The sequence below is a fragment of the Aethalodelphis obliquidens genome, unplaced genomic scaffold, assembly GCF_003676395.1.
Source record: "Aethalodelphis obliquidens isolate GAN/ISIS:26980383/991018 unplaced genomic scaffold, ASM367639v1 scaffold38, whole genome shotgun sequence".
Classification (NCBI taxonomy): domain Eukaryota; kingdom Metazoa; phylum Chordata; class Mammalia; order Artiodactyla; family Delphinidae; genus Aethalodelphis; species Aethalodelphis obliquidens.
The window spans coordinates 4,134,234-4,160,579 of NW_020837982.1; the positions used below are offsets into that span (position 1 = coordinate 4,134,234).

At 56.5% G+C, this 26,346-nt stretch overlaps 3 protein-coding genes across 20 annotated transcripts in view; all 3 read right to left on the reverse strand.

Annotated features, from left to right (window-relative positions):
• Nucleotides 1-2,724: 2,724 nt before the first annotated feature.
• LOC113632835 (TGFB1-induced anti-apoptotic factor 1) lies at nucleotides 2,725-3,646 on the reverse strand. Its single transcript, XM_027130491.1, is given in 5 exon segments — nucleotides 2,725-3,128; nucleotides 3,130-3,162; nucleotides 3,165-3,293; nucleotides 3,295-3,327; nucleotides 3,329-3,646. Coding segments are annotated over 5 exon segments (543 nt in total). The 5' UTR covers nucleotides 3,617-3,646; the 3' UTR covers nucleotides 2,725-3,068.
• The window catches only part of MYO18A (myosin XVIIIA), a 95,598-nt gene continuing 71,977 nt past the window's right edge, over nucleotides 2,726-26,346 (reverse strand). For 11 of the 18 annotated variants that reach the window (XM_027130471.1, XM_027130474.1, XM_027130473.1 and 8 more), the window contains 17 exons: nucleotides 26,112-26,223; nucleotides 25,553-25,680; nucleotides 25,063-25,217; nucleotides 23,140-23,263; nucleotides 22,851-23,051; nucleotides 22,204-22,314; nucleotides 21,627-21,731; nucleotides 21,213-21,359; nucleotides 20,736-20,849; nucleotides 19,259-19,375; nucleotides 18,987-19,070; nucleotides 18,413-18,550; nucleotides 16,140-16,325; nucleotides 15,614-15,753; nucleotides 14,788-14,832; nucleotides 11,271-11,393; nucleotides 2,726-4,119 (listed from right to left, as the gene is read on the reverse strand). In XM_027130471.1, coding sequence (XP_026986272.1) covers nucleotides 3,975-4,119; nucleotides 11,271-11,393; nucleotides 14,788-14,832; nucleotides 15,614-15,753; nucleotides 16,140-16,325; nucleotides 18,413-18,550; nucleotides 18,987-19,070; nucleotides 19,259-19,375; nucleotides 20,736-20,849; nucleotides 21,213-21,359; nucleotides 21,627-21,731; nucleotides 22,204-22,314; nucleotides 22,851-23,051; nucleotides 23,140-23,263; nucleotides 25,063-25,217; nucleotides 25,553-25,680; nucleotides 26,112-26,223 — 2,175 coding nt within the window. In that variant the 3' untranslated portion in view covers nucleotides 2,726-3,974. The other 7 variants (XM_027130480.1, XM_027130479.1, XM_027130485.1 and 4 more) reach the window with 5 other exon arrangements.
• LOC113632834 (NF-kappa-B-activating protein-like) lies at nucleotides 8,422-11,264 on the reverse strand. Its single transcript, XM_027130490.1, has one exon. The coding sequence runs from the start codon at nucleotides 10,050-10,052 to the stop codon at nucleotides 8,700-8,702; it is 1,353 nt and encodes a 450-aa protein (XP_026986291.1). The 5' UTR covers nucleotides 10,053-11,264; the 3' UTR covers nucleotides 8,422-8,699.

Here is a 26,346-nt window from a genome sequence, read left to right on the forward strand (position 1 = left end):
CAAATGATCACAGACTGGTCTGGAATACGTTGCTATGTAAAAAGTGTCGCAGCTTCCCTGAGAACCAGCTCAGAGGAAATGAAAGGGGAACAGAAAGGATTAGGGTTAGATTTAAGGCAGCACTTTCTCCCAGGGGTGATAATGGGGCCCTTTCTTCAATGACCAAGGAAGGCTGTGGACTCACCCTGTCCCTCCCACTTCTGAGGCCTTTGGGAATCCATCTCCCTCCAGTCCCACACGGGCCTGCTTGGAGGACAGGAGTGAATGATTGACTTTGAAAAGTCCCCATCACTCAGGTAGGAGATCCTTCGCCTGGATGGGCCTCCTGGGCTCTTTGCTGAGGGTGAGGACAGCAGACGCGCTGGCTCCAGGACCCTGGGTGGGGAGAAGCAGCAGTCATGGCATCTCTTGCAACACACTCCCTGCCAAATGGATTCAAATTGGCTTGGATATGAACATATGATTAAAGGAGAGGCGCGATTCATTTATCAGGAGAGATTAAAGAGCAGCATCTGCGCAGCCTAGCTGGGGGACAATTAAGGAGCAAATTGCTAAGTGTCTGTGCCACCAGGCATGGGGGTGGGGCATGGGGGAAGGGCAACTGGGATCATCTGCCAAGAGGACACAGGACAAAAGGAGGTAGTTCGGGAGTCACCATGTGCTGCTGTCATCTCTGGGCACAGACTGGGCACCATGCAGAGCCTCACAGGGTCCCCCCCTCCCAATGCCTCTTATCCAGGATTCAGAGCAATCCTGAGGGTCTGAGATTAGAGAGGAAAATCTAGCGAGGCGGCTTTGAGCCTGGAAGGGACAGATTTGCTGCCTGTTTTGTGGGAATCACTTACATTTTAGGGACCAGAGCGACCATGAGTGCACAGGTGAGGGCAGGAGCTTATAGAGCTCTGAAGGCATACCCCAAACGAAGATGGGCTCTGATGGCCTTGCAGGTCCCTGGACTTCCCTGAGGAGTTTGTGCAGAGGGAATTGCCTTCCTCCCAGCCTGGAGCCCAGAATGCTGGCCGAAGGCCTTTTGCTGAAGTTTGGAGAAGTGTTGGTCATGTGAGGTGATGTCCAGCTTCCCCAGACAGCCTGTGGAGTTCCCTGCCACCACCTCTATTTCCCAGCCTCAGGGCCTTTGCACAAGTTCTCCTTTCTTCCCAGCACACCTATCCCAGCAGTATCTACCTGTGGAAGTGCTATCCTTTCTTCAAGCCCCAGCTCAAAATACCAGCCCCTTTTAGAAGCCTTCCCAGTCCCTCCCCACCCTCTCTCAGTGAGAGTGTCTCCCCTCATAACTTGCCCAAAGCAACTTCTTTGTCCTTTTATGTCTCATGTAATTATTTCCAAAGGGATCTGCCCTAACCCTAACACATGAGCCCCTGGAGGACAAACACTATGATGTACTCCTTTCTACTCACCCAAAGCTTGCACACATTAGGAGGTCAGACACACATATTTTTTGTGTTTAACTCCTCCACTAGAATATCCGCTTCTTGAAGGAAGGGACCTCACCCATCCCCAGCACTTAGAACAGTGCCTAGACCATAGCGGCCGTTATGAAATATTTGACTGTTGAGTGAATGAGCAGATGAATAACACATATTTTCCGACTTGAACAAAGCCCTCCGCCCCAGGGAAGGCTATTAGAGGTTGATGCTGGGACTTTCTATCAATAATTAACCAAAGGCCTGAGCCAGTGTGGGTGAGCAGAGTTGGGATCTTGTCTGTAGGTAGCAGGGACTTTTGTCACACTAGTTCCTGGGAGGAAAAAAGTACACCGAGCTATCTGAAAGCAGGAGTGAAAGATGTGAGTGACAGAACTGAACATGAGGAGCCAGCAGTTTAGAAAAAAAGTGACTTCACTTTGACTGCCTTCTCTATTCCACCTTGGGGGCAGCTTCTTTTGTTCAAGGTGCAGCCACTTCACACTTCTCTCCCATTCATTTTGGGGATGACATTTCCCCCTCTTTCCCTTTCTTGCCCCTCTCTGGGTGGGTGACATCACCAAAGCGTCAGCATCAGGCCTGTCTGATCCCCTTTCTTGCCTACCTGTCCAAACCAGAGGAGCCTGATCGGCCAGCTGTAAATACTTCATGCACACAGGGATTATAACTGGTCACATTACAGAAGGTAGAGGAGGAGGAGGAGGGAGTCATTTGTTTCTTGCCCACTGCCTCTCAGCTGTCAGTGAGGGAACCACGTGTGGGCTGGGGCATGAAGGCGGAGACTGAGCAGTGTGGAGAAGCCAGCACGCCCAGCCTATTCAAGTTGCCCCGTGGCCAATGGGGTTGGAGGACAGAGAGAGTTCTGCCAAGTGTTGATCAGAAAGTCATCTTTGGGATGACTAAACTTAAAAAAAGAGAGAGAGAGAGAAGATAGGATCTCTGTAATTGGCAAGATTTAACAATCAGAGGGACCTCAACATTCCCAAGTGGAGGCCAGGGTAGGCCAAGGCCTGGACGGCTCTGCCAACCTGAATTACAATCCACGGGCTCTTAAAATAAAAGGTGGGGTTTGTGTCTTCCTTGACCAGCCCTCTCATCCACTGCCTCCGCCTGCTCCAGAGGACCTGCCAAGCTCTCTGAGCAGCATTGGTCTGATGTGGGAGCAGGTCAGGGATGAGGGTGATTCCCCCAGGTCCCCACCAGGGTCCTCACTCTGCTCCCCTGTGACCACCCCTGGACTTTACCTGAGCCTGAAGGAACAGGCAGGAAAACTGGCAGAGCCAGGAGAAGAAGGACATTTATTTCCATACATCAGGTAAGCAGGGGAAGAGAGCACAGCCCAATGAGTACAAACCAATTGCAGGAGAGAAGGGGAGACAGCAGATGGGAGCGGCACCAGGCACTGCCCTTGGGCCCCCGTCTGGTGGTGTTGGTGGGATGATCTTTAGGGTGGGAGCTGGGACTGTCAGTCTGCATGTTGTCATGTCTGGGATAAGTGTGTGTGGGCAGGGCGACTGGAAGAAGAAAAATGACTCAGGCTTAGGACACAGGGTGAGGACTTGCATCTAATACACACCAGTACCGACCAAAGCTTCCATCTTCAGTTTTTCTGACCACAAGCCCTCAACCCAAGGGCTTCCCTCTCAAGCTGAGCTTGTGATCCAGGCAACTTGGACAGAGCGGGGAGGGAGGCAGTGCTTGGATAAGCCCTGAATTGGCATTAGGTGGAATGGGTTTACTCTTCAATGGGTCATTGCACTTAACACACTGATGAGACAAAGAAGGGTAGGGGCTAGAAGTTCTGGCTGGTACAGATGCACCCCCGTCTGTGTAGGCCTGTTCAGCTCGAACCCAGAAGCACCTGAGAGCCCCTCCCCACACGGACTCTTAAGAACCTGGGCCCAGCTCTGCTCACGGGTCTCTCCAGCTGCACAGAGAAAGGACTGCTCTCTTAAGAGTAAAGATGAAGCTGAGGTTCCCCTAGTCATTCCCGGTGCGGGGAGGCGGGCCAGCTGCCACCACAGCCCCCTCCCCCTCTCAGGGATGCAGCTGTGATGGAGAGGTTGGGTATTTAAATTAAAAAGTAGTAAGACAGCAGGCACTGAGAAGAGAAAGCCCTCCCCCAAGTCATGGGGAAGGAATTGCTGTTCCCACCCCAAACTCCTCCCCATGGACCCAGCAACCCGAGAATGTCCCAGTAGGCAATCTGTCCACCGTCCCTGAGCGGGGGGAGGGGGCTGAGATGGAGGTCAACTTGCCGGCTCTATGCAGTGCCAAGCCACTTGCCATCCACGGTGGCCCAAGGCAGGAGCAGAAAGTTCTCTTTTCAGAACTGCTCTTCCCTCCACCTCTTCCACGTGGAAACGTCAGATACCCACAGCCTGGGAAGCCCCCTGACCGAAGAGGGTCGGGTGTTTCCCATGCAGATCAGCAGTCAGGTGGGGGAGACCCGTGCCCCGCCATTTCCCGGGAGAGGTGCCGTGGCAGCAGTAGCCCGTGGGTGGGAGGGGTGCACACCACTCCCCTGGGCTATGCGTTGGTCTCTGTCTGCTTGGCCTCTGTGTCGCTGTCACTCAGATAGTTGTGGGAGTATCGGGGCCTGGAAGTGCTGTCGAGAGGGTCGTGCTCATCATCTGACCGGTCAGGGGCAAGGGACTTCCAGTAGCTGGTGGGGCTGCAGGGAGAGAGGAATGAGGTCACAGAGGAAGGATGCTTTTTACCTTCCGCACCAAAGCCTTTGGTCCTGGGGAGGCCCCCCCAAACCCTGTCACAAATTGAGAAGTAGAAGACTTCCCTAGCTTCCCCAGAAGATACTCAGAGTAGTAAGAGAAAGGAGCACATTGTTTTGACTCTGAAACCTTTTACAACTCCGAGGAAAGCAATGCTGAAGAGCAGTGGGTCTCGAACTTGAATGTGCATTAAGAATTGGCTGCAAGATCCCCGGGTTCTTCCCCTGAGAAGTTTTGATTTGCTAGCTCTTGGGTGGAACCCAGGAATTCTGCATTTTCAACTCCCTCCCCAGAAGATTCTGATACAGGCAGTCCATGGACTGCATTGACTTGGAGACTGCAGGTCTGGTGATTACACGACTACAACCTGTCTTAGTAAAGTTCCTCCCAAAAAGATTCCTTCTAAGAAGGACGGGCTTTCCCCATTGAATACTCCCAGATCATAACCCTTCTTCCTGATCAGGTTTTCCTAAGGCCGGTGAGAGTTTCTGCCCTTGACCATGATATCATCTACTCACAAGGAATAGAGACTCAGGATGTAGGAGCTGGTTAAGACCTCTGTTTCAGGGTGGCATAGTCATCCCTTTCTTGGTACCATAATCCAACCCCAAGGCTTTCATCAGGCCAGTGGGAGCCTCTCGCTCTCCCCTGACCAAGATATGAAGAAGCATTACTCCCTGGATGGAGCAGACTCATGGCGTTGAGCATGGATGGGATCTCATTTCCACCTCTAGTCACCTTCTCTTTTCTTTCTTTTCCAAAGTCTTAGAGCAGCCTTCCCCTGCCCCTCCCACCTCCACTGCCTCTGCCAGTCCAAGTGCACTGTAATTTCAGCAATGTTGGAGAAAATGCAGCCCGGGGTGGCTCCACGCCTACCAGTGCCCTGCACTCAATGGGCCCCTCCCTGCCCAGTGATCTCAGGAACACAGCCCTGCTTCCAGATCCTAGAAAGCTTCTGCTAGAATAAACAGGAATCCTGTGATCCCACTGTCTACAATTCTGATTTAAGAATCTGAGGAAGGCCCTTGTTTACTAGCGCTTTCAAAGTTCTTCTATCTCCAAACCAAAAGAGGAGGACACGGCGTTCTGCAAGAAAGAACCACATGCTCAGCTTTTCCAACTGTGTTGAAGAAAGGATCAACACAGTTGATCATCACTGAGTATTTCCTGTAATGTGAGACACTGTCTTAGGCACTCTGGATGTGCTATCTTATTCTTCACCACATGAAATGGCATGAGGAAGCTGGTTCAAAGAGACGAAGCACCTTGCCCAAGGTCACACAGCCTGTGTGTAAATCTGAACCTGGGACCTTAGACCTCAAAGCCTTTTGATGACTCCACCTTGCTGCCAGACCGCTGACCTGAGGAGAAAACCAGATGAAACCTGCATTCTCCCCACTGGCCTGGGCAAGAGCCCAGGGGGTGTGTAAAGACAGGTCTCTCTTTCTCTCTCCCTGGGGAGATGGAACAGTCTGATAGAAGAGCTTGTTCAATTATGCAAAACGGTTTAGGAATGGGGCAGTGTGGTTAATAGTTATCGTATTTCTCATGAACGAATTACCATTTTTAAAGGAATCAGAATAGCACAGAACACATTTAATATAAACTAGTCTGAACATAAATGAGTTTTACTTTGATGGGCCAAAGGCACTTAAGGACTCTGGGACGTCTCAGGGACAGAATTATAAAGCTCAATGATGACTGTGCAACATAGAAAAAACTGGGGTTATTTTAGCTTTTGGATTGTTTTTAAATTGTGAATTAGCGGGAGCCTGATTTTATTTTCATTTTTTTAGACAGAACTTCTGGGCACCCAATGCTAAGGTCTGCTGTTGGGCAAAGGAAGGAATGGCTCTGTGGAAAGACAGTGGGGTTATTTTGTGGGGAGAGGGGGGGTGAGGTAGGTGCCAGCGCTGGGACCCGGATGCAAATGGGGTGCTCCTTTCCATCCTCCCACCTCTCCTCAGAGCGGAGCTGCAGACCCCACTTCCATATTCCTGTGCCGGCCAGGCAGACACCTGGATGAACGACAGCTGGGTTTCAACACTGTTCCGTCCAGATGCTGGGTGCAGTGGCAGAGGCAGCCGGGAACGCTAAACGCCAGGCCTTTCTCCCCTGCTCTGTGCAGCCACGAGACACCCCTGCTCCCACCCTGGGTGCTCTTTAGCCAGCTTCCTTTGCGGCTTCTACAGGCACAGCTGTCAGAGAGTCAACAGCAGGCAGCTGGCCCCCTTCCCGGGGGCAAGAGTCAGGGCTGCAATGTGAACATTTTAACCACATTGTTTCAAAAGCTTTCCTCCTCACAAGCCAGCGTCTCCTGCTCAACACGGTCACAAACGATTTGGTGCATAAGCTAATTCCCACTGGGCGAGCAGCCCCCTCCCCTTGCCTTTGCTACGGATGCTTTCAGTGTTCTGCATGCTTGCAGAGCCCCATCACCGGGTGGGGAGTTAAACTGCCCCCACTCTTGGCAGTTTATTCACCCAAAGCCAGTTCACGCGGAGTCCAACTAGGTCCTCCCTCCCCTGGACCTTCTCTGCCAGCTCTGTACTGGGTGGCTAGCTTCTGGCTTGGTGCCCACTCTGGCCGCAGTGAATCCAATCCTTGCTGGAGGTGGCAGTGTGTAGGGTTTCAGGACTACTCCTGTTTTCCTGGTGGACAAGAACTGTGCTGGTGGCTGAGGGAAGAAACAGGCTTTCTGTGTTCTTGTTCTTGCTGGGTCAAGGGTGATGATGGGCTGAGTCACTGGGGTCTGAAATCCACCAGTTGCTGGTCGGTGTGGGATGGACTGCCTAGGCCCACGTCTCCCTCTTCAGGTACTGGTACTGTGCTCAGAAGGGCCTGGCCCTCTCTGCTTTCCAAACCTCCTCCCATGGCCCATCAGCTGACTTCCCGTGCTCGGGGAGCAGGGCACTCAGCAGGGCTGCGGAAGGAAGGGCTGAGATGGTAGACACAATATTATGACCCCTGCCTTTTCTCACTGTGTACTGACAACAGCTCCCTAGTGCAATTGAGATGCTTCCTACTCTTCCCAGAGCATCCTGCAACCATCTGCCACGTGGGGGGAGCGACAGAGCAGGGGTAAGCCCAAGGGCTTGGTTTCTGAGCCGCTCAGGGCCCACAGAATCTGAGTTGGCCATGAGCCTGGTCTGGGTTCAAGTTCCACCTCCCCCATACCATCCCCCCAATCCCATCCCATCACCATCTCCAAATAGCTGCAGGTAACATTCACTTCCATGGGCTCCATTCCTTAAAACAGAACTGGTCCCTTTTGGTAGAACCCTGCCCAAGCTGACAGTGTGCTTGGGCAGCTGCTCCACTGCACAAGAGGCCCACTAGCACGCGACAGGTGTGTGTGTTAGTGCATGCATCTAGGAAACACTGCCCGTGCCCCAGGGGCCTGCGCTCTGGGGTCATACCTCCTGGGAAGCAGCAAGCTTGCCCTGGGAGGGTACCATGCCAAAAACAACTTCACATAACCAGGGTGATCCAAATGTCACCGCCCACCAGGGAAACTGGCAACAATAGTATTCCTGTGAGTCAGGCTTCGCCTTTCTTCCAAGTGGGGGTGTGGGCATAAAGGGCCTAACAGCTAGATCTCCCTCCCACAGGGAGAAGGCTGGGGGAGGCAGGAGAGCCAGGAGGGGGCTGTCACTCAGCAGCTGCTAATTTCTATTCATTAAAACTTTACAAGATGAGCTAAGATGAGGTGACGCTCATGTGTGGGCTTCGGGTAGGAGGGGTGGGGAGCGAGTCAGGCATCTCCAGGTCTGCTGCAGGGTGCGGTGATGTGGGCGCTGCAGCCCTGTAAGCCTTGCACTCTTAGGCTTGAGACGCATGCCAGAGAGGAGGGTGACATTGCAGGTGGGGGAGAGCTGAGCAAAAGGCCCCTTAACAGCTGATGGCCAGTGATGTACCAACCCACGCCCGGGGGTCAGCTAGAGCCCTTTCCTGGGCCCAGCGTGTCAGGGTCATGGACGGAAGTTCCATACGGGTGCTGCCAGGCACACAGAGGAAACATTTTGCCCATGTGCTCTGCCTTGGGTCGTATGGAGGAGTAGTTGAGGGCAAGCTGAATAGACTCCATTCAGATTGTGGCAACATCACTTACCAGCTATGTAACCTTGGCAAATAACTTAACCTCCCTGAACCTCAGCTTCTTGTTCTATAAAATGGGGCTAATCAGACATTTGTTGTGGGGTTAGTGTGAGGATTAAGTGAATAAAATATGGCACGTATCTGGCGGGGGGTGGGGTGGGGGGTGGTCCCTGGCCCAGGGTTAGGACTTGATAAGTCGGAGAGGTGACGGACATCACCAGCGAGTTCAGCTGATTGGGCTCAGGGCTCAGAATGACTAATCAGCTCAGCTGGCCCCCGCTCTCTGAGGTAGCCAGGAGGCTCTCCGAGGCCAGGCCTGCCCGCGAGGAATGCAGGAAGGGGCCTGGGTGGTGGCGGGTGGGACGTTAGTTCACACCAAGCGGCACACACCATGCTCTGCACTCCACGCCAGGTGCCACCTACTGCACTAGTCGCTCTCGGGACGGTACAGGTACCGCATCATCAGGCTGTCCACCTCTTTCTTGCGCTTCTTCTCCTCCTTCCGAGACTGTCGGCGCGCCTGCCCAGCCTCCTTGTCCTCCGCAGCCGGGCCCTTCTTCACGCTCGAGCGGCTGTGGCCTGAGACAGTGGAGCCACTGGATGTCGATGAGGAGGACTCAGACTCCGTCTCTGTTCTCTTCCTTCTCGATTTGGACTTCTTCTTGCTTTTTCGAGAGCTCCCCTTCTTCCGCCGCCTGTGCTCCGAGGAATCTTCGGAGCTGGAGCTGGAGCTGCTCGTTCTCTTGCTCCGGCTCTTCCGGCTGCTGCGGGACCGAGAGACGTCCGCAGCAGAGGCTGAGCGGCGGATGCTGGTGGCTCGTGCCGGGGCGTCCAGTTGGGCGCTCCGGGTACTTTGGATGCTCTTCCGGTCATCCTCCTCAGAGTCAGGCTCCAGGCTGCTCCGGTGGAACGGGACGGGCTTGTAGCTCAAGACCTCATGGATGGCAGCCTCCAGGTCTGGGTCTAGGTAGGCGTGACGGCTGATGGGGCGGACACTGGAGTTGAGAGACTCATCCGTGGCGGAGGCGGAGATGCGGGGCTGGGGTGGCACCGACAGACTGCGGGCCAGGGATGGGTAGCTATACTGTGAGCGGGCCTCACTCAAGGCCACACTGGCTCCATCGTCCCAATCGTCCAGGCAGCTCCGGCCCAGGGACAGGTGGGAATCGGGGCTCTCCCGGCTGAGGGCTGAGGCCCGGCCCAAGGAAGGGCTGAGGGTCCTTGACAGGCTGTCGAGCCTCGAGGTGCTGCGGCGGGAACCGGGGGAGCCCGACAGCGAGAAGCTCATGGAGGAGCAGGCCCCATCCTCGCCGGAGCCACGCTGTGTGGCCGAGGAGGCCCGGCTGACGGCCGCAGAGATGGCCGAGGCCCGGTCAAAGTCTGAGCCCCACGGCTTCTCCAGCCCCCGGCTAGAGCAGCCCCTGACCCCAGAGAAGACGGAGCCACATTCCTCAGGCTCCTCGGACTTCCTGCCCAGGCCCAGCTCCTCCCTGGGGCCCCCGCGGGCCTTCCGGGGGGGCCTCTCGGGGGAGGCGGGCCGCTCGCTCAGGGTGGTGAAGAGCGAATCCTCATCCCCAGTGCCCCCGATGGAGTCCTTCAGGGTGAGCCGCTTCCGATAGCTCAGGGAGCTCAGCACAGAGGCCGGCCTCTCCTCCACCCCCTTGCCCTCCTTCCCCAGGGTGTTGAGGGCCGCTCTGCTGTGCGGGGGTGAGGCCAGGGAGGAGAGAACCGGGAGTGGATTAGCAGCAGCAGAGAGAGAATGAGAGAGAGAAACAAGCATTAAACATAGAGAATAAAGACACCGGGGGAGGGAGAAGGGAGGAGAACTTGGCAGCAGCCCTGGCAAAGTGGCCGTGAGAGCGTCGGAGGAAATGAAGCAAAATAATTTGCGTCAGTGAAAATAGCTTCATGGAGAATGTCATGTAAATTAGACTATTGTTCTGTTTCATCACTTTTTCCCCTCGCAAACGTTTAGTTCAATTTATTTCATTGTCAACTACCTGGAGCCTGGTGCCGGGCCCTGGTGAGTGGCGGTGGGGCGGGGGAGGTGGCATTATCTGCAATAACAAAATGTTGTTTGGCCGAGTAAATTAAACCAATTAGAGGGGGCCGCTGGGTGCTTGCGGTGAGGGGCTGGACTTGGGAAGGGGCCTCAGGGGAGCTGGAGAAGGAGAGGGATTACTTTTTCTACCCAGCTCACCCAGTGCTCTCTGGGAGGAGGTGGAAAGGCGAGTCCTGGGGGATCAGGATGGCTCTGAGTTGGGAGGGCGGAGTCAGCAGGGAAGTGGCCACGGGAGGGGTGGGAGCAGAGGACCCCGGCTGGCCCGTAGGTGAGGGATGGGAATTGGAGACCTGGATTTCAGGGGTAGCTAGCTGCCTGTGTGATCAGAAGACTGTGACTGGGCTGGAAAATAGGGGAGCAAGTTCCCCCAGTGGATGGGTGTTGGCAGAAAGCATGGTGGAGGGCGAGTGAAGAGACCAGAAGAAGAAGAGAATGGGCAGAGAAAGACAGAAATGTGTCTGTAGCTGTGACAGGGAAGTCAGGGGAATTGGGGCCTTTTCTGCTGCTATTCCTACTAAGACCTCAGAGGTCCACAGCCAGCCCGGACTGGCCTTGTCCAGGGTGTGGGATCCAGAGTCCCCCCTGAGCCCCATTTCAGTCTTGATTCCAAGGGCCCAAACCATCAGGTAGTTCGTTCAACATCTGTTGAATGAGTAAGTGGGGATGAAGTTAAACCTACACCAAACCAAAGCCCTGAAGCCCGGTAGGAAAACATTACCTCGGAAAATTAAGGGTGCCGCAGACCCTGACTAAGAAGAAACCAGGCCTCCTGTGCTCATCCCATGTGCCAGGGGCAGGCCTGGGCCCCTCACGCACATACCAGGCAAGAGAGAGACGCAGGTGGCGTGAGGCCCACCCTCTTTGGGATCAAGGCGCTGCTCATCCATCCCTGGGGCACGAGGTGGCCTTTCCTCCCACCTAAGGCCACACGCTCACCTAGAACTCTTCAAGCTGCCATCATCGGAAGCCGCCTTGGAAGGCCCCTTGTTTTTGGACAACCATGACTTGACCCCGTCGACCCGGTCCTCCAGCTCTGAGTCCACATCTGAGTCCCCCTCGCTGTGGGATGAGGAGCAGAAAGGTAGGCAAGGCTGGGAAGAGGTGATCACCTGGTGGCCCAGGAGGCAGCACCAAAGTGGCAAAGCAAGTTTGTCTTGGGTGGGGGTGGGATGCAGGGCGGCATGCGCATCAGTGAGTCAGAGAGAACAAGAGAAGTTAGACAGAGGAGCGCACCATCCACACGGGCCCTGCCCTGCTCAGCAGGCCACATTGTGTGACAGCCACCGAGGAGACCCTGGGGAGCACGGAGGCACCCCCACCCCACTTTCTGTGACAGGCTGCTGTGCAGCCAATCAATCCAGTGAGAACGACAGGGAGACCGTCCGTTCATCGATTACAGCTAAATGGCTTTTGGTTAAAAAGAGGAGTCCTGGGCCCTTCAGCTCCTCCCTGAGGCCTATTCTGCTGTTCTTGTCTGCCTGTTCCCAAAAATGTGGCTACAGCTGCTGCCACTTTCCATGCCTTTGCTGCAAGAGCTGGGCTGCTGGTGATGGAACGGAGAATAGAAGGGCTTCGTTATGACTTCAAGTGAGCTTGAACCCGGAGTCTCCTGAGCTGATGCATTGCCAACTCGGGCACTACAGGCCATATCGCAGACCCATCCTGCGACTCCCCTTGGCCCTTAAGAAACAGAAAGGACGAGGCGGGGACCGCAGCATTTCCCGAGGGGTTCGTAAGAGATTCAAGCTGCACCTGGAGATCCAGTGGGGCCCAGAAATCCCAGACAAGGGCTCTGTCTCTCCCAGTCTCCTCTTCCACCCTCAGGAAGCCTCCAGCTCTTGCTCCCCCAGGGCTTTTTTCTGGCCAAGCTGGCCTGAGCCCTCTCGACTTGCAAGAAAGCCCAAAGGAGTCAAATTCTGATGCTGGAATCACGGTGACCTCCTCGCACAGCAGCAGGGGCTTGGAGATATAGCTTCTGAGTGAGACTGCTTCTAGAATTCTGCAAGATGTCTGCTCACCACGTTCCCTGCTATGGATATGCTAGGATTGCTCCTTGATATAAATTTCCTTTCATCTGTGTCAACAGGAGCAGCCCCATTCCTGATTTATGTTCTTGAATAAACAGCCACACAGGTGTGCACGCGTGCGCGCACATGCGTGCGGGTGTGTATGCACATACACACACACACACACAGAAGAAGCCACCAGGCTCTGTTCTGGGGGTGAGACAGCATGACTCGTGGGGAGGGGAATAAAGAAGCACATTTTATGGGCTTCCGTCAAATACAGAATTATAACAAAGACCAGGCTGGCTGATGCCCCGGTTAAACAGGAGTTTAGCAGACAGCCCCGAAACGGCTAATGCAAGCCCTGTGCCTGTTCGAGCCTGGCAGATTTACTATGGTGCACAGGCCCTATGGAACGCCAATACCACCTGACTTATACACCCGTGCAAAAAACCTCCTTCTCTAGCTTCAAAGCCTGTAATTTATCACCGCCGTTCATAACCATACTGATTGTCATTAGAAAGGAGGTGCTGTATGCATTGCAAAATCTATGTCTACATGTTAAAAGCGTTTCTGTATAAATCTCCCTTAATACTGTGCTGTTCACTGCTTTCATTAGGGTTATGGCAACAACAACCGTATCTCTAAGTAAATCGAAACGTTATTTTTCTGGCTGCCTTAGCACACTCGCTCAATAACTTGGAGCAGGGGCCCAGAGCTGCTGAGGAAAAGACCCCCTCTGCCGTCAGCAGGAACCCGGCTAGGACTGCAGGCCCTGTGTGCCTGCATGAGTGCACGCTGGTGTGTGTGTGCGCGTGTGCAGTGGTTTAGAATATGATCTGAAATGCGCATTTTGTCAGTCCTCGAAGCTCCTCCAGCCCAAGGATGGCAGGGCTGGAACACACAGGGGACAGACAGTCATGGGCCCAGAATATGAATCTGCCTCCTGACATTCAGAGCAGCGAATGGGTTGAGAAGCTGGCCTGCCCGCCCTTGCCTTTCCTTTAGTTTCAATCCTATAGAGGATGTTTGGATTCTTTTCCTTAAATAATCAGGCCCGTAAACAAACTCCAGGGTCAGGCAGGCTCGGGGGGCAGTTGAAATTTTAAATGGTCGGAATTAAACCTCGCGTCAAATACAATTTATGTCCAGGCTCATGTGCTATTAGTTAACTGGGAGCTGAATCCCGGGGGAACAAACAAACGGAGACAGAACGGCAGGGGATATTAACTGCGTGTGACAACCAGGCTCCGGCGGCCCTCTGTCACTGTTACACACTATTACATTTATCATTAGCTCTCACGGAGTCCTTTGCGCTGCCGCCAGCCCATCCTGGCCAGGGGAGGAGGCCTGCCAGGCAAGAGAGAGTAGGGGAGGAAACCCAAAGCGGCGCTAGAACAACCACCTCCAAAGACCAGCCCTGTCGGACCTGAAGGAGGATCACCCCGATCTGCCTGAGGGCCCGCACATCTGCCCCAGCTGCCCAGCTCCCACCCAGAAAGAAGGAAACGGACAGGGGGTGGATTTACTGGGCTTCCCGCCACCTGACTGACAGCAGCACAAATGCCTTGGGGCCTCCTTCTGCCCAAGGTGCCTGCGGAGAGTAAAGTAAACACATCTGGCTGTGTTCCCTTCCCCTGCCTGGATGCTTTCTCCCAACAAGTAACTGTTAGACGCCCCTCACCTTCTACCCTTGTCTGCCAAAAGAAGGTGGCGGACCTTTCAAAATGAAACATACCCACTTCTTTCAGGCAGCTCAGGCTCCAAAGGAGCCCAAGGAAGGGGAGAAATCCAGCCCAAACAGACTTTTCCCCAGAGAAAGAGGCCGGGAAGCGGCTACAGTTGGTTTCTGATGGGGCAGAGGCGGGGGCTTACGAAGGCAGGCTGTGGGTACCACCCAATGAGGCTGAGCTCTCCTTTTTTTTTTTTTCTTTTTTTTGCTGTATGCGGGACTGTCACTGTTGTGGCCTCTCCCGCTGCGGAGCACAGGCTCCGGACGCGCAGGCTCAGAGGCCATGGCTCACGGGCCCAGACGCTCCACAGCATGTGGGATCTTCCCGGACCGGGGCACGAACCCGTGTCCCCTGCATCGGCAGGCAGACTCCCAACCACTGCGCCACCAGGGAAGCCCATGAGCTCTCCTTTCTGACAGAGCCCCCATCCTGCCGACCAAGGATGTGGGGGCCAGTGAGCCTTCCAGGTGGAGTGCACCCTTGTTGCCTGCGCTCTACAGGGCGCGGCCTGCCCCCTCGCCTGATACAGGGCGTGGCCTGCCCCCTTGCCTCCCTTGGGACAGAGTGAGCCGTGTTAGCATGAGGGACTAGCTCAGAGGAGGAGAGGAGGCTGTGTGTCCACATGCGACATGCAGCAGGGCGGGAGCCCAGGGTTAGGGGGAGGTTAGACACCACGCGAGGAGAGGCAGAGAGCGCGTGCGCTCCAGTCCTCACGGTTTATTCTTTCTTTTCTGATACTTTGTCACCATGTCCTGCAAACTGGAAACAGAAAGAAAATGGTGGGCAAGGGGGCCGGAAGAGCACAGAAAAGTCAACCAAGGTGGACCCCTCAGCCGAGGACCCCTCCTTCCTCAGCAAGACAAGGCTCTGGCTGGCTGAGACCAGGAGGTGGGACAGTGCTGTCCTCAGAGGGAGGTCCAGGCCACCTGGGGCACCACTCCCCTGCCCTAAAGGAGCAGGCTCCCCGGGCATCCCAGGAGCAGGATGGGGCCTCGGCCTTCAGGTGGGATGGGGGCAAGTCTGGGGGGGTCTGCTCAGGGCAGCCTTGGGAGCTTCTCCAGGGTCTGACCCCACCCCCACTGCCAGTCTGCCTGCCTCGGGACTTCCTCCTCGGCCTAAGACTACAAATCTCTCTGCTAAACCATTCCCTGGGTGGGTCTTATGTGAGAAAAGCTCTGGCACGGTAACTAGGCACCAGGGCCCTTAAATCTCTGCTCTCCCCAGAGTGGGGCAGGTGCCATCAGAAATGCAGCTAAACGGGGGAATAACTCATCTTGAACGGGCAGAGCTGGAGAGCCAGGTCCCTGGGAGGCCTGGGGAGAAGGACAGGAAGAAGGGGCGGGAGGGGGGGTCTCACCCGGGCAGCAGCTGTCCAGCCCTCAGCTGCTGCAGGACAGGGTCCATGCTGGGGTCTGGCAATGAGGGGAGGGTGGGCTGGAGGCTCAGTGGTGGGGAGACCCAGACTGCAGCTGTTCTACCTGGTCTGGAGGCAGTCAAGAGGGCCTCCGAGCCGGCCACGGTTGCCATAGAGGCCCCTCACCTGTTGATGAGGTCCTCGTTCTCATCACTCTCCATCTCGTCCTCAATGGCGGCCTGCAGGTCCCCGATGCGCTTGAACGCCAGTTTCAGATCAGCCTGCAGGCTCTGGTTAGCAGCTTCCAGACTCTCCAGATCCATCTCCTAGGAGGGAGAGGGGGCAGTCCAGTCCACAGGAGGGCTAGTCTCTCACCCAGCTGCCCCAGAAACGGCCGGCTTCCAGTCTCCCTGGGCCAGGCAGCAGCGACGTGGGTGCCGCTAAGAACCTGCAGAGCTTTCTCTGCTCTGCGGTTGCTGGGCTGTTGAGGCCTGGCCTTGCCTGACGGAGACTCCGGTACCACCCTTGGCCCCTGGCCTGCCCTGAGGCTTTGTGGATTGTGTTCCTGACATGTTCTCTTCCCTCTAATTCTGGTTTAGAATTAAACCATGCTTTCTTTGCAGCCCACCTCCACAAGCCCACGGGTGAGGTGTGTGCTCAGCAGCTTCTCAGAGGGCCGCCAGCCTCAGGCCTCGTGGGCAGGGGGCATTACCAGTTCATGCTTCTTGCGGCTCGCCTCAGCCTCCTTTCTGGCAAGCTCGCCCATCTCCTCCTTGGTGTCCCGGAGCTGCCGCTGTAGCCGCTTGTTCTGCTCCTTCTCCCGGTTCTCAGCCGCCGTGCGCTGATCCCGTTCCTCAGTCAGCTTCTCCATGTTCTCCTTGAGCCGGCCGGCCAGGTTCTGGACAGGGAGGTGGGAAGAGGGACCCATCAGCCAGGCAGAGAGCGGGGTGTGGCAGAGCTCCAGAGTCAGGAGGCCCGGGTCCAGCTCCAGCTGCCCCGCTCGCTGGCTAGGTGGGCAAGCCACGAAAGCCCTCGGAGGCGACGTCCTTTGTCCTTCTGTGAAAAAGGGAGAATGACACCTATTCCCCAGGGGTCTTTTAAGGCCCGAATAAAGTAATGCATGTGAAGGGGCTCTGGAAGATGAAAAGTGCTATTATCATCATTATCACCACCTAGGTCGGAGGAGAGCTCTGGCTAGAGTCTGGGCCTGTCCACATGATGCCGTGTGCGGGGCCTCCACGGGCAGCAGGGTTTCCCTCAGAGACCCTAAACCCAGAAGCTCCAAAAGCTAGGGCCTGTGCTCAGAAGTAAATGGCTTTACTGAGAATTCTGGATGAGGAGGAGACTCAACAGTCGTCACATGCCAAACACAAAGCCATTCCTCTAAGCCTGATGAATCTCTCTTTCCCCCGAAACGTGAACACATTTTTCCCTTCTGCGCCATAGGACGCTGAGCAAAAAAAGCCCCGGAGATTGGGGCAGAGCGTGAGGGAAGAACGCCGCTTCTGGTCCTAGTCCTTGCTTCTACCACTGCCTGGCCGTGGGGTCGCCACTCTCAGCCCCCAGCCTCTGTGTCTCTAAAATAAGGCTGCATCTCTAAGGGCTGTATGTGTTTAACATTCTGTGCATCTAAACCACGGTACTGCCTTTCTGAGCAGAAGGGAAAATGAGAGAGTTGAGGAAAGGGACTGGGGCCCACGAGAAAAGGAGGCAAGTGCAGCAGGTCTGTCCTATTTTACATCCACCAGACCAGTGGCCTCCTCTGCCCCTTGATAGCTTCGGGGCCTTAGGCAACCTGCTTAACCCTTCCTATGTGTAAAACGTGGATCAAAATATTACCAAGGCAGAACGTGGACTATTACTAAGTCTCCTTCACTCTCTCTAGCTCGCCGGAGGACTGTGACCCTGTCCTGGGAGGTCCAGCCATATTTTCTTCGAAGGTCAAGGGTACTAATGCCCTCCGAGGCCCACTGCCAGCTCCACAGTCACCTATTTCCATCCCCACCCTCTCTCCTGCTCCACCAACTCAGGGGTTAATGGGGAGGTGGCAGGGATGTCCCTCAGCACCCACACCATGAACATACTTCTCATGAAGGCCTGTCAGTGCTCAGACAGATGTCTACATGCTTGGGATGCAGGAGGAGAACTTAAAATAGGATGAGAGGGGTGTAAACCCGGAGAGGTCATTCTGCTGGCCTCTTTCTTCCTACCTGCTCTGCTGGAGAGGGAGGGGCCGGAGCACACTGGCTTCAGGAGAGTGGAACCGAAAGGATTAAATGCGGAGGTTGGAGATTACAGTTGGGAGGAAGGAGGGGTGGAAAGGGAAGATGGAGGTGAACAGAAAAAGGAGAAGGGTCGAAGGGAAGAGGGTGAAAAGTAGAGGGAGAGGACAAATGGGATGGGGAGAAAGGAAGAAATAGGTCAGGGTAAGAAAGGGAATGAGACTGGGGAGAAAATAAACAGAGGGAGAAGAAAAAATGGGGCCAAAATGGAGGAAAATGAAGAGGGAAGGAGAAAAGGCAGAGAATGCAAGCATGGGAAGAACTGAGGAAAAAAGGGAATAAAAAACAGGAGGGAGAGAAAGAGCGAGCGGAGAGGCGAGAGGACAGACTCCAGCCCTTGCAGAAGTGGCGCCACCCGCTGCATATTTACGACCCTGCCCGAGAGCGAGGGAGGGGACCGGCGGGGGGGAGTGCACGGTGGAGGAAAACATGAAGATGAAAAGCTAAGCTGCTCTGGTCCCTTGGCAGAAGGCAAGCACAGGGTCAGAATGTAAAGCGGGCCGGCTCCGCAGTGCCCAGAGAGCAGGCCTGGCGAGCGGGGGAGAAGGCACCCGCCCCGTCAGCTGGCCCGGCAGCTTGGCAGAGGCCTCCGTGGAGCAGAGTGGCTGCGGGCCTGCCGGGCCCTGCTGAGCATGCGTGGCTCCAGCCGCTGGGGCCGCTCAGCCCTGCCTGCTGAGGACTGGACGGGGAAGTGTGCACCCACCTCTAGCCGCTTCACTTGGGTCCTTTCGAACTCCAGGCGTGTCTCCAGCTCCCGGATCTTAGCTTCCTGCCTGCTCACCAGGGACCTGTCCACCATGGACTGCTCCAGGAACTCCACTTGGCTCTGGAGGGCTTGTAGCTGCGGGGTTGGCGGGGCGGGGGGCAGGAAGGGAAGAAAGAACTGAGCCTGGAAAGGGAAGGGGCAGGTTCTCTCTCTCCCTACCCCCCAGCAAGATCACCATGGTGACTAGAAGGCTGAGGGAGGGAGGGATGCACAGGGAGGTGGAAGGATGGGGCCCCGAGCCAGGGGCATTCCCCACCCGGCCCTGCGCGGGCACAGATTTTGCCCTTTGGAGAGAAAAGAGAAAGCTAAGGACCAGAGAGGGCATAGAAATGTGAAATGAGGCAGCTGAAGCCGTCTGCTATGGCGACACGGCTGCAAGCCTAGGCCTCTGCGCTTGCTGACGCTGACTGACGGCAGAGAGAAGCACGTGCTCGCCTGTGAGCTTGGGAGTTGGTCCCCCACACAGTGACCCTGGCACCCTCTCTCTGCCAAGGGAGACCCTGGTCCCCACCTTCTCCTGTAGCTCTTGCTTCTCTTTGTTGGCTTCTTCTAGCTGAGCCTGGAGATCATTCATCTGAGCCAGATCCCGGGAGGCCTGCGAAAGGAGAGGGTGCGAAGCAGGATCCCCCATGAGCACCAAATCCATCCCACCCCACCCCTCACTGAGGCCCGGGCACACAGGCACCATGACCCCCCCGAAGAAGAGGCTGTGCCAGGGACCTAGAGGAGGACCAGGGGATGGTGCTTCTGCAGGGTGCGGTGGGGCACTCCTGGGCAGGGTACCTGAGCCACGGCTGCCTTGTGCTTCTTCATCAGCTCATTCATGTCCTCCTGATCCTCCTCCAGCCGGCTCTGCATCTCATTCTTCTCACGCTGAAGGCGGCTCAGCTGCTCCTCCAGCTGGACAGAGGCGAAGACAGATCAGAGAGCATCAGGCCTGGCCTGCCTGATGGCCCTTGGTGGAAAGACTGAACCTCCCTAGGCCTCCTCCAATGGGACGGGGTGATGATAGGGCCAGGTCCACCCGCTGGAGGAGGTTCCAGGACCAATGATGCTCAGGGAACTGCCTGTCCTGCTGTGGGCCAGGGAGCTGAGGGAAAAGGGCTGTCTCTGCAGCTCAGGCAGACCCTGGGCTAAATGACAGCTGCTTTCTGACAGCTCTTTGGAGGCTAATGAGAAGGCAGAAAAGGTCTGTCCAGAACCAACGACCCATCATCCTAGCACTAGCGTTCAGGCCCTAACCTGTGCGCACTCTGCCCCCTTCAGGCCCCAAGGAAGGACCCCTCAAATCTGTGAAACTCTCCTGGCATGTTTCTCCTGGGACTGCCTGCTCCCTGGCCATCCAGCGCCCACAGCCAAGTCCACTCCTGGCGGGGGGAGGAGAAGAGACAGCCAACAGCAGCTTCAGGAAATGAATGAATCTATTAGCCTGTAATTCCAAACCAAAATGACTGTGCTGGCTCCTTCTCTGCCCCATCCATCTTGTTACCGGGACGTGGGGAGCCGCGGAAGACTCCGCCAAGAAATTTATTAACTTGGATTTAAATAAAATGGTAATTTTATAACAGCCCTTTTTAACACAATTAAGGAATTTGAATTACTCACCTGAAAACTACTGAGGAGCATAAATGTCACGGGGATAAATCAAGCCAGGAGATTGGCATCTCTCAGCAGTCAGGTGACGGGCTGGGGGGCCAGGGAGCCCAGAGCCAAGCCCAGCCTCCTCCCCTGCCCCATTCCCCGCCTGAGGAGGTACCGATGGCCGTATCCCAGTAATGAGCTTTCGGCCGATGGATGGGCCGTGGGAGAGGTGGGGAATTAAAAGCGAGGCATTAAATAAGCGCTCTAATTAGCTGCCGCTTGGGCTTGTCAGTGGGCTGGCCAGGGGCAGGGGAGGGAAACGGAGCCATCCCATCTTCTTATCGGTGCTTCTGCTAATCTCTAGGTACCTGTTTACATCCCTCAGCCACATTTGCTGCCTTTATTTATGGTGTCGGGGCCTGTGGCCAAGTGCCCACAGACAGGTGGTTGAACAGGGAGATGGGCCCTTGCTGGCTCCCTCCTCCACCTCACCCCCTCCCAGGCCTCTGCTCTGAGTGGGGAGAGGCAGAGGAGGGGAGGCCCGCTCTTGCCGCAGAAAGCCCTGGCGTGAAGGGACAGGGCTGGGGAATGAGCCCTGTTTGGGGTAAAAGCAGCCACTGTCACAGCTCCATTCTCCCTCAGCCCCCCGAATCTGGCCCGGCACACCCCGCATCCTCACCGCCGTCTTGGCTTTGGCGATGTCGTCAATCTGCAGGTGCAGGTCTTCGATCTCCACCTCCATTGCTTTGCGCGCTTTCACGGCTGCTGCACAGGTGAACTCTGACTCCTCCAGCTGGACAGAGAGCCACCCCCGCCCCAGGGAGAGACGTCAGCCATTCCCTGAGGGCAGGAGGGCTGTGCAGGAGGCTCGCAGGGGAGAGAGAACCCAGGAGCTCTCCTTCTCCCCTGTTTACTTCAGACCCCAGGGCTGTGATGTGTTGTGTGTGTTCCGGCAACTCCTCCCGTGACAGGGGTGGTGGATGCTGAGCCCGTCCATACCATCCGGGGCTTGACAGTCATGCATATCGCATGCGCAGACCCTGGGGAGTCTGGCTTCTCCCCACTTCCCTGTCACCTCCCTTCCCGAGGACTCAAGAACCACTGACAGGGGCAGGAGGGAGAGAGAGAAAGCTGACGGCTTCCTGTCTGCAGGTACCTGGTTCTTCAGCTGGGCGATCTCCCTCTTGCTGGGTGCGTTGTTCTTCAGGTGGTCCAGCATGATCTGAGCATCTGCCAGCAGGGCCTTGGTGCGCTTCAGGTCCTTCCGGAGCCGCTTCTCTGACTCAAAGTCTCGCTGGTTCACCTGGGTGGACACCAGAAGCTGGGGCTCTGGGCTCTGCCCCGGGGCCTCCTCCTGTCTTCCCCAAGCCCACTCCTCACCCTACCCTCACTCTCAGAGATGCCTAATGAGCAATGACAGAGGAAGTGCCAGGATTATGCCAGCTGGTGAGAAACCCCAGTGTGCAGGGGATGTGATCACCCATCCCACAGGTGATGACAGCGGGCCCTACGGAACCAGCACCCCTCCTGTTCCCAGCTCTCCCTGCGGCAGCCAGCAGTCTCCACTCACCTGGTCACTGAGCGTGGCCACCTTGTTCTCCAGCTCCCGCTTTTCCCGCAGCACCTTCTGCTTGTCCTCATACTCCTCCTCGAGCTGTACTTCCATTTGCTTTAACTGGGAACAGGGGCCCGTTCGTCCCTTCAGTGTCTGGTGCCAGCTAGCCCCTTCCCTGCTGGATCCTCCCACCCCACGAAAAGAGTGGGGCGGCGCTGAGCATGGATGACCCCAGAGGGGCAGACCCTGAATTCAAAGTTCCTAGGGTTTCAAAGCGGCCTGGGAGGGAGAGGAGGGACGGCAGGCCATGCACAGGGGCCCAGGCCCGTGTGGGAGCCCTTGCTCCAGAGCCCTTGTGCCTGCTTCTTGGCACAGAAAGCAGGGGGCATTAACTCCTCAAGGGCCTGAGCTTCTCTACAGACCCTGAGAACACACATCCCAGCCAATGCCAGGATCCCGAGCAGAGATTCCTGGTCCTGAATAGCAATGGAACATGGTGTGGCTAAGGTAAAGAAACAGAAAAGCCCTTACTTCAAAGCGGTGATGGGAGAACCGGCATTTATATTAGACAGGTAAGCGCCCATTGCTTCACCTTTTTCTGACACGACTGCCGGGACTCCTCCACCTCCTCATCCCGACTCTCCATCTCCTTGGAATGGGTCTGCCTCATCCGCTCCATCTCCATCTCGAGCCGCAGCTTGGCCTGGAGGTGGGTGGGAGTAGGGACTGGGTTTCTTTCCCAGTAGCACCCTGACCCCTCCCCACTGCACCCTCATGGGCCGCTCTCCCCAGGCTTGGGAGCAGGGAAGGTCTCCCTTCGCTCCCACCTTGTTTCTATGGCAAGTGGCTTCTCCAGAGAAGCTGAACTCCTTTCCTAGATGTCTGGCACAGGCCCAGAGAAGGCTGCTGGGGGTGGGGGCAGTCCTGCAGCTTTTCCACTTGGCCTCCAGGCTCTAGCTCCCTGAACTGACACGGTAGCTCAGTGGCAGGCTGGATGGGCTCATGGCCTTCCTGCTGCCATGCACTCTGAGCCCCTCACCAGTGGAGGTCAATTAAGATCTGTTCTTGTGGAAAGTACCATGAAAGCTTAATTATCTTCACACTGTGGTTGGCACGGATCAGGTGCTCCCTCAATACTTTGTGAATAAGAGAAGGAATGATCGACTGAATTTGGGATCTTGTCCTCCTCTGGCCCACACCCCAGGGTAGCTGTGGGGACGGCAGCCAAGCCCTCAGCACCTGCTCCAGCATCTGGATGGTCCCCGCCTGCTCATCCAGCTCCTCCTCCTGATCCTTGACCTTGGCCTCCAGGTCTCGGAGCTGTTTCTTGACCTTGGCCAAAGAGGCCTCATCCTTGGACTCTTGGGAAGAAATGTCCTGGAGCTCAGCCTCCAATGACACAACCTTCTGGGTGAATCCCGCAATGTCCATGTCTTTCTCCTGGAGCAAAAGAGAAGATGAGGCTGGCCCTGGGCTGGCCCGAGCCTGTGACGGGGTTGGGGTATGGACGATGGGAAGCCCCACGCACCTCCATCTGCTGCTTCAGGCTGAAAGCCTCGGCAAGGAGCATGTCCTTCTCCCGCTGCAGCTTCTCCCGCTGCAGCTTCTCCCGCTGGGCCTCCTCATGCGCCTGCGAGAGCTCACTGTCAAACCTGCGAGGGAGCGTGGCCATGCGGCTCCGTCAGATAAGGGAGGAGTCCAGGTCTCCAGCACCCAGAGGCCGCCCGGAAGTGGTGCCACAGATGTGGACAGGACCCAAGTCAGGGGGAATCATGCAGCCTGAACTTGGGGCCAGTGGTCAGGTGACATTCAGGGGTTACAGGTCAGGCCACCTAGGCCCTGCTGAGCAACCTGGTCTGGGATGAGGTGGGTAGGGATTTCATCACACAGGTCCAAGGAGGCTTTTCACCAGATGGGGCTGAGAGGGAACCACAGACTGCTTCCAGGGAAGAGGTGGACAGACTCTCCTCTGGCATTGTCTCGACCTTTTCCCTTTCAACAGATCAAAGAATGGGAAGAGGGACCAGGGTGAGGGCAGAGCGGGCATCAGAATGGGTAGAAATGGATGTCCTGCCGCGTCTAACTCACTTTCTACAGTTCAGTCTGGCAACTTTAGATAGAGCAGCTGGCTGCTGCCCCACCTCTGAGCACTAGGCCCTGGCCAGGCCCACCTGCTCCAGCAGCACCCTGTCACCCCCAGGACACCCCACACCAGGCTGGAGGCCCCAGTCCCACTGTGCCCGGCTGGCAGCGTGCTTCAACGGGCACACGGTCCACGGTCGGGGGCCTCTTTCTTCACTTCTCCACTTCCCAGCCTTCCATTTCCTGCCCAGTGACGCTACAGAAGGAGCAAATTGCTGAAATTCCTCTTACCACCTTCACTGAAGAGCTAATCGGCTTCAGGTCAAAAACTGGACAGCTCATCCCCATCCCAACTCCACATCAAAAAAAAAGTAAGAAAACTCCGGGCAGCTGAAACCTAATAAGGTGCCCAGCGGGGAGTGCAGTGAGACGGTAACTAGGCCGAGCTGGCACTGTCAGGGGGGTGCTCTGAGCGGGGGCGGGGTGTCCCGCTAAGGGTGTCTGCCACTAAGTAAAAGGGAAGGTGGGGGTAAAGATGAGAACTAGGGAAGCAGAGAGTCACAGAGCTGGGAGGGAGAAATATAAGGTCTTCCTACCTCCCCCCACTCTCTGCAAAGCAGCAGCCTGGCAGGCCCGAGTGAGCCCAGGAGGCCAAGGGTAACCCTGGGTCACTGAAAGGACTCAGCCCTGCCGTCCTCACCCCCAGGGCGTGGGTGTAGGGCTGCCCCTTCACAAAGGCAACTGGTGCCTCTGCTGAGAACCCGACCCCTGCAGCGGGGAACCGGGTGCCGTTCCCACCCCCTGGGGCACCCTGCTGTTCCCAGGGTGTGAGGGTTCCTCCCTGTTACTAATAGAGGCATCCCATTCCCATCCCCAGCCAGGGAAGTTAATTTAGATTGGATTTTCTCCTGTGAGGGCTACACCTGCCCCCCTTTGTGTCATTACATTTACCATAATGAGATGGAAGCGGCACGATAGTTTAACAACATTAGTCAGGAGAGTGTGTTTGTGTAGCTGAGGCAAGGGAGAGATGGGGAGCCGGGCGAGGGCAAGAGGCAGGGCCGCCGTGGAGAGGTTCCTGCACGGGCTCTGGCTGACACCCATCCTTCCCGGCCCCAGGCAGGGTGACAGCACATACTGAGGGGAGCGTGTCCGAGAGCGAAGCCCTGAGCAGGCCGTCGGTGGGGCTGTGGTCTGCGTGCTCCTTAGGAGTGAGACTCTGACTCACATTCCGGGATGAGTGACCATGCAGGCAAAGCCCCTGGCCAAATTCAGGCCCCCTCTTCTCTCCTCCCCGGAGGGAGGCAGGGAGCCCTGTCTCGTGCTGCTCTAGGAAGTCCTCTGCGTCCAGGGCAGGGGGCCCACCCACCTCCTCTGCTTCTTCTCCAGCTCGTGGCTGCGGACCTGCTGGCCCTCCAGGTGCAGCTTGGTGTCCTGCAGCTCGGCTGCCAGCCGCTGGCACTTCTTCTTGAGCTGCTGCAGGGCCCGCTGGCTCTCATCACTATCTGCCTGCAGGTCTCCAAGCTAGGGGGCAAGATGGGGTGCAGGCTCAGCAGCCATTGAGAGGCCCAGAAGTACTGGTCAAAGAGGTGAGGAGAAGGGAGTGGGTGGATGAGGGGGAGACGTGGGGATGGGGGATGAAGTCAGGGTCGTCCAGGGAATCTAAGACACTCTTAACAACAGCTTGCCTTTGGTTGTCCCCCGAACCGAGAGGCGAACATGTCAACCAACCCTTCCCCATTGCTCCCAGGGCCTGCCTGGCTCCGGCCACTCCCTGGGCCAACACGTGGCGCCAAGCCCCTCCCAGCTTCTCCCAGCTCCTCCTAGGCACAGACCTCCGCTTCTTCCACCAGACTCACCCGCCTCTCCAGCTGCCTTTTGCTCTGCTGCTCCACCTCCAGCTTGTCCTCAAACTCCTGCTCGAGCCGCTTCTTGGTGAAGTCCACCTCCCGCACCGCTCGCTCATACTTCAGGCGCCACTCGCCACCTGTGGGGTGGGGGCAGACAAGGGAGGACCGAGCTGCTGAGAGTCCCTGAGAAGGGGCCGAGGGGACGAAGGATGGGGCAGCAGGTGGAGTCAGCTGGAGGGACTCAGAAAGGTCCCTGGAATGGTGGCTTCCTCCCAAGGCAGAAGGAGCCACTAGCTGGGAGAAGCCTAGAGAGGGTGATGTGGCCACGTGTGCCGTCTTCTCCCCAGGGACCGGCAGACCGTGGTCCTCAGACATCATCATTATCATGGCTGTTACCGCCCTCCACGATAATCGCCTGCACTTACTGGCACCTCTACTTTCTCATCAGTTTATTTCACGTAGCCTTAAAACAGCCCTACAGACAGGAGACAAGGGGTGTGGTTTCCTAGGGGTGGGCAACGGAGGTTGCCACTCAGGCCACTTCCAAGTCCTCCAGCCTCTGACCCACCTGTGTCATCATCATCCACTTCCCCGTTGATCTCAGCTGCCCGGATGAGACGGGCCTCCATCACTTCCATTTCCATCACCTCCATTTTCTTCTTCAGTGCATCATACTGGGTCTGCAGAAGAGGAGGCTATGAGGTATGCCGATCCCCCCCTTGCGCAGTACCACCCGCGCCCCTGAACCACCGAGACCACAGTCCTAAGCTTACCCGGGGCAGACAGGGGTGCTGGGCTGGTGG

What these genes read in the sequence shown, in the direction of transcription:
- LOC113632834 (XM_027130490.1), bottom strand. Translation starts at nt 10,052, where the DNA reads ATGCTTGTTTCTCTCTCTCATTCTCTCTCTGCTGCTGCTAATCCACTC.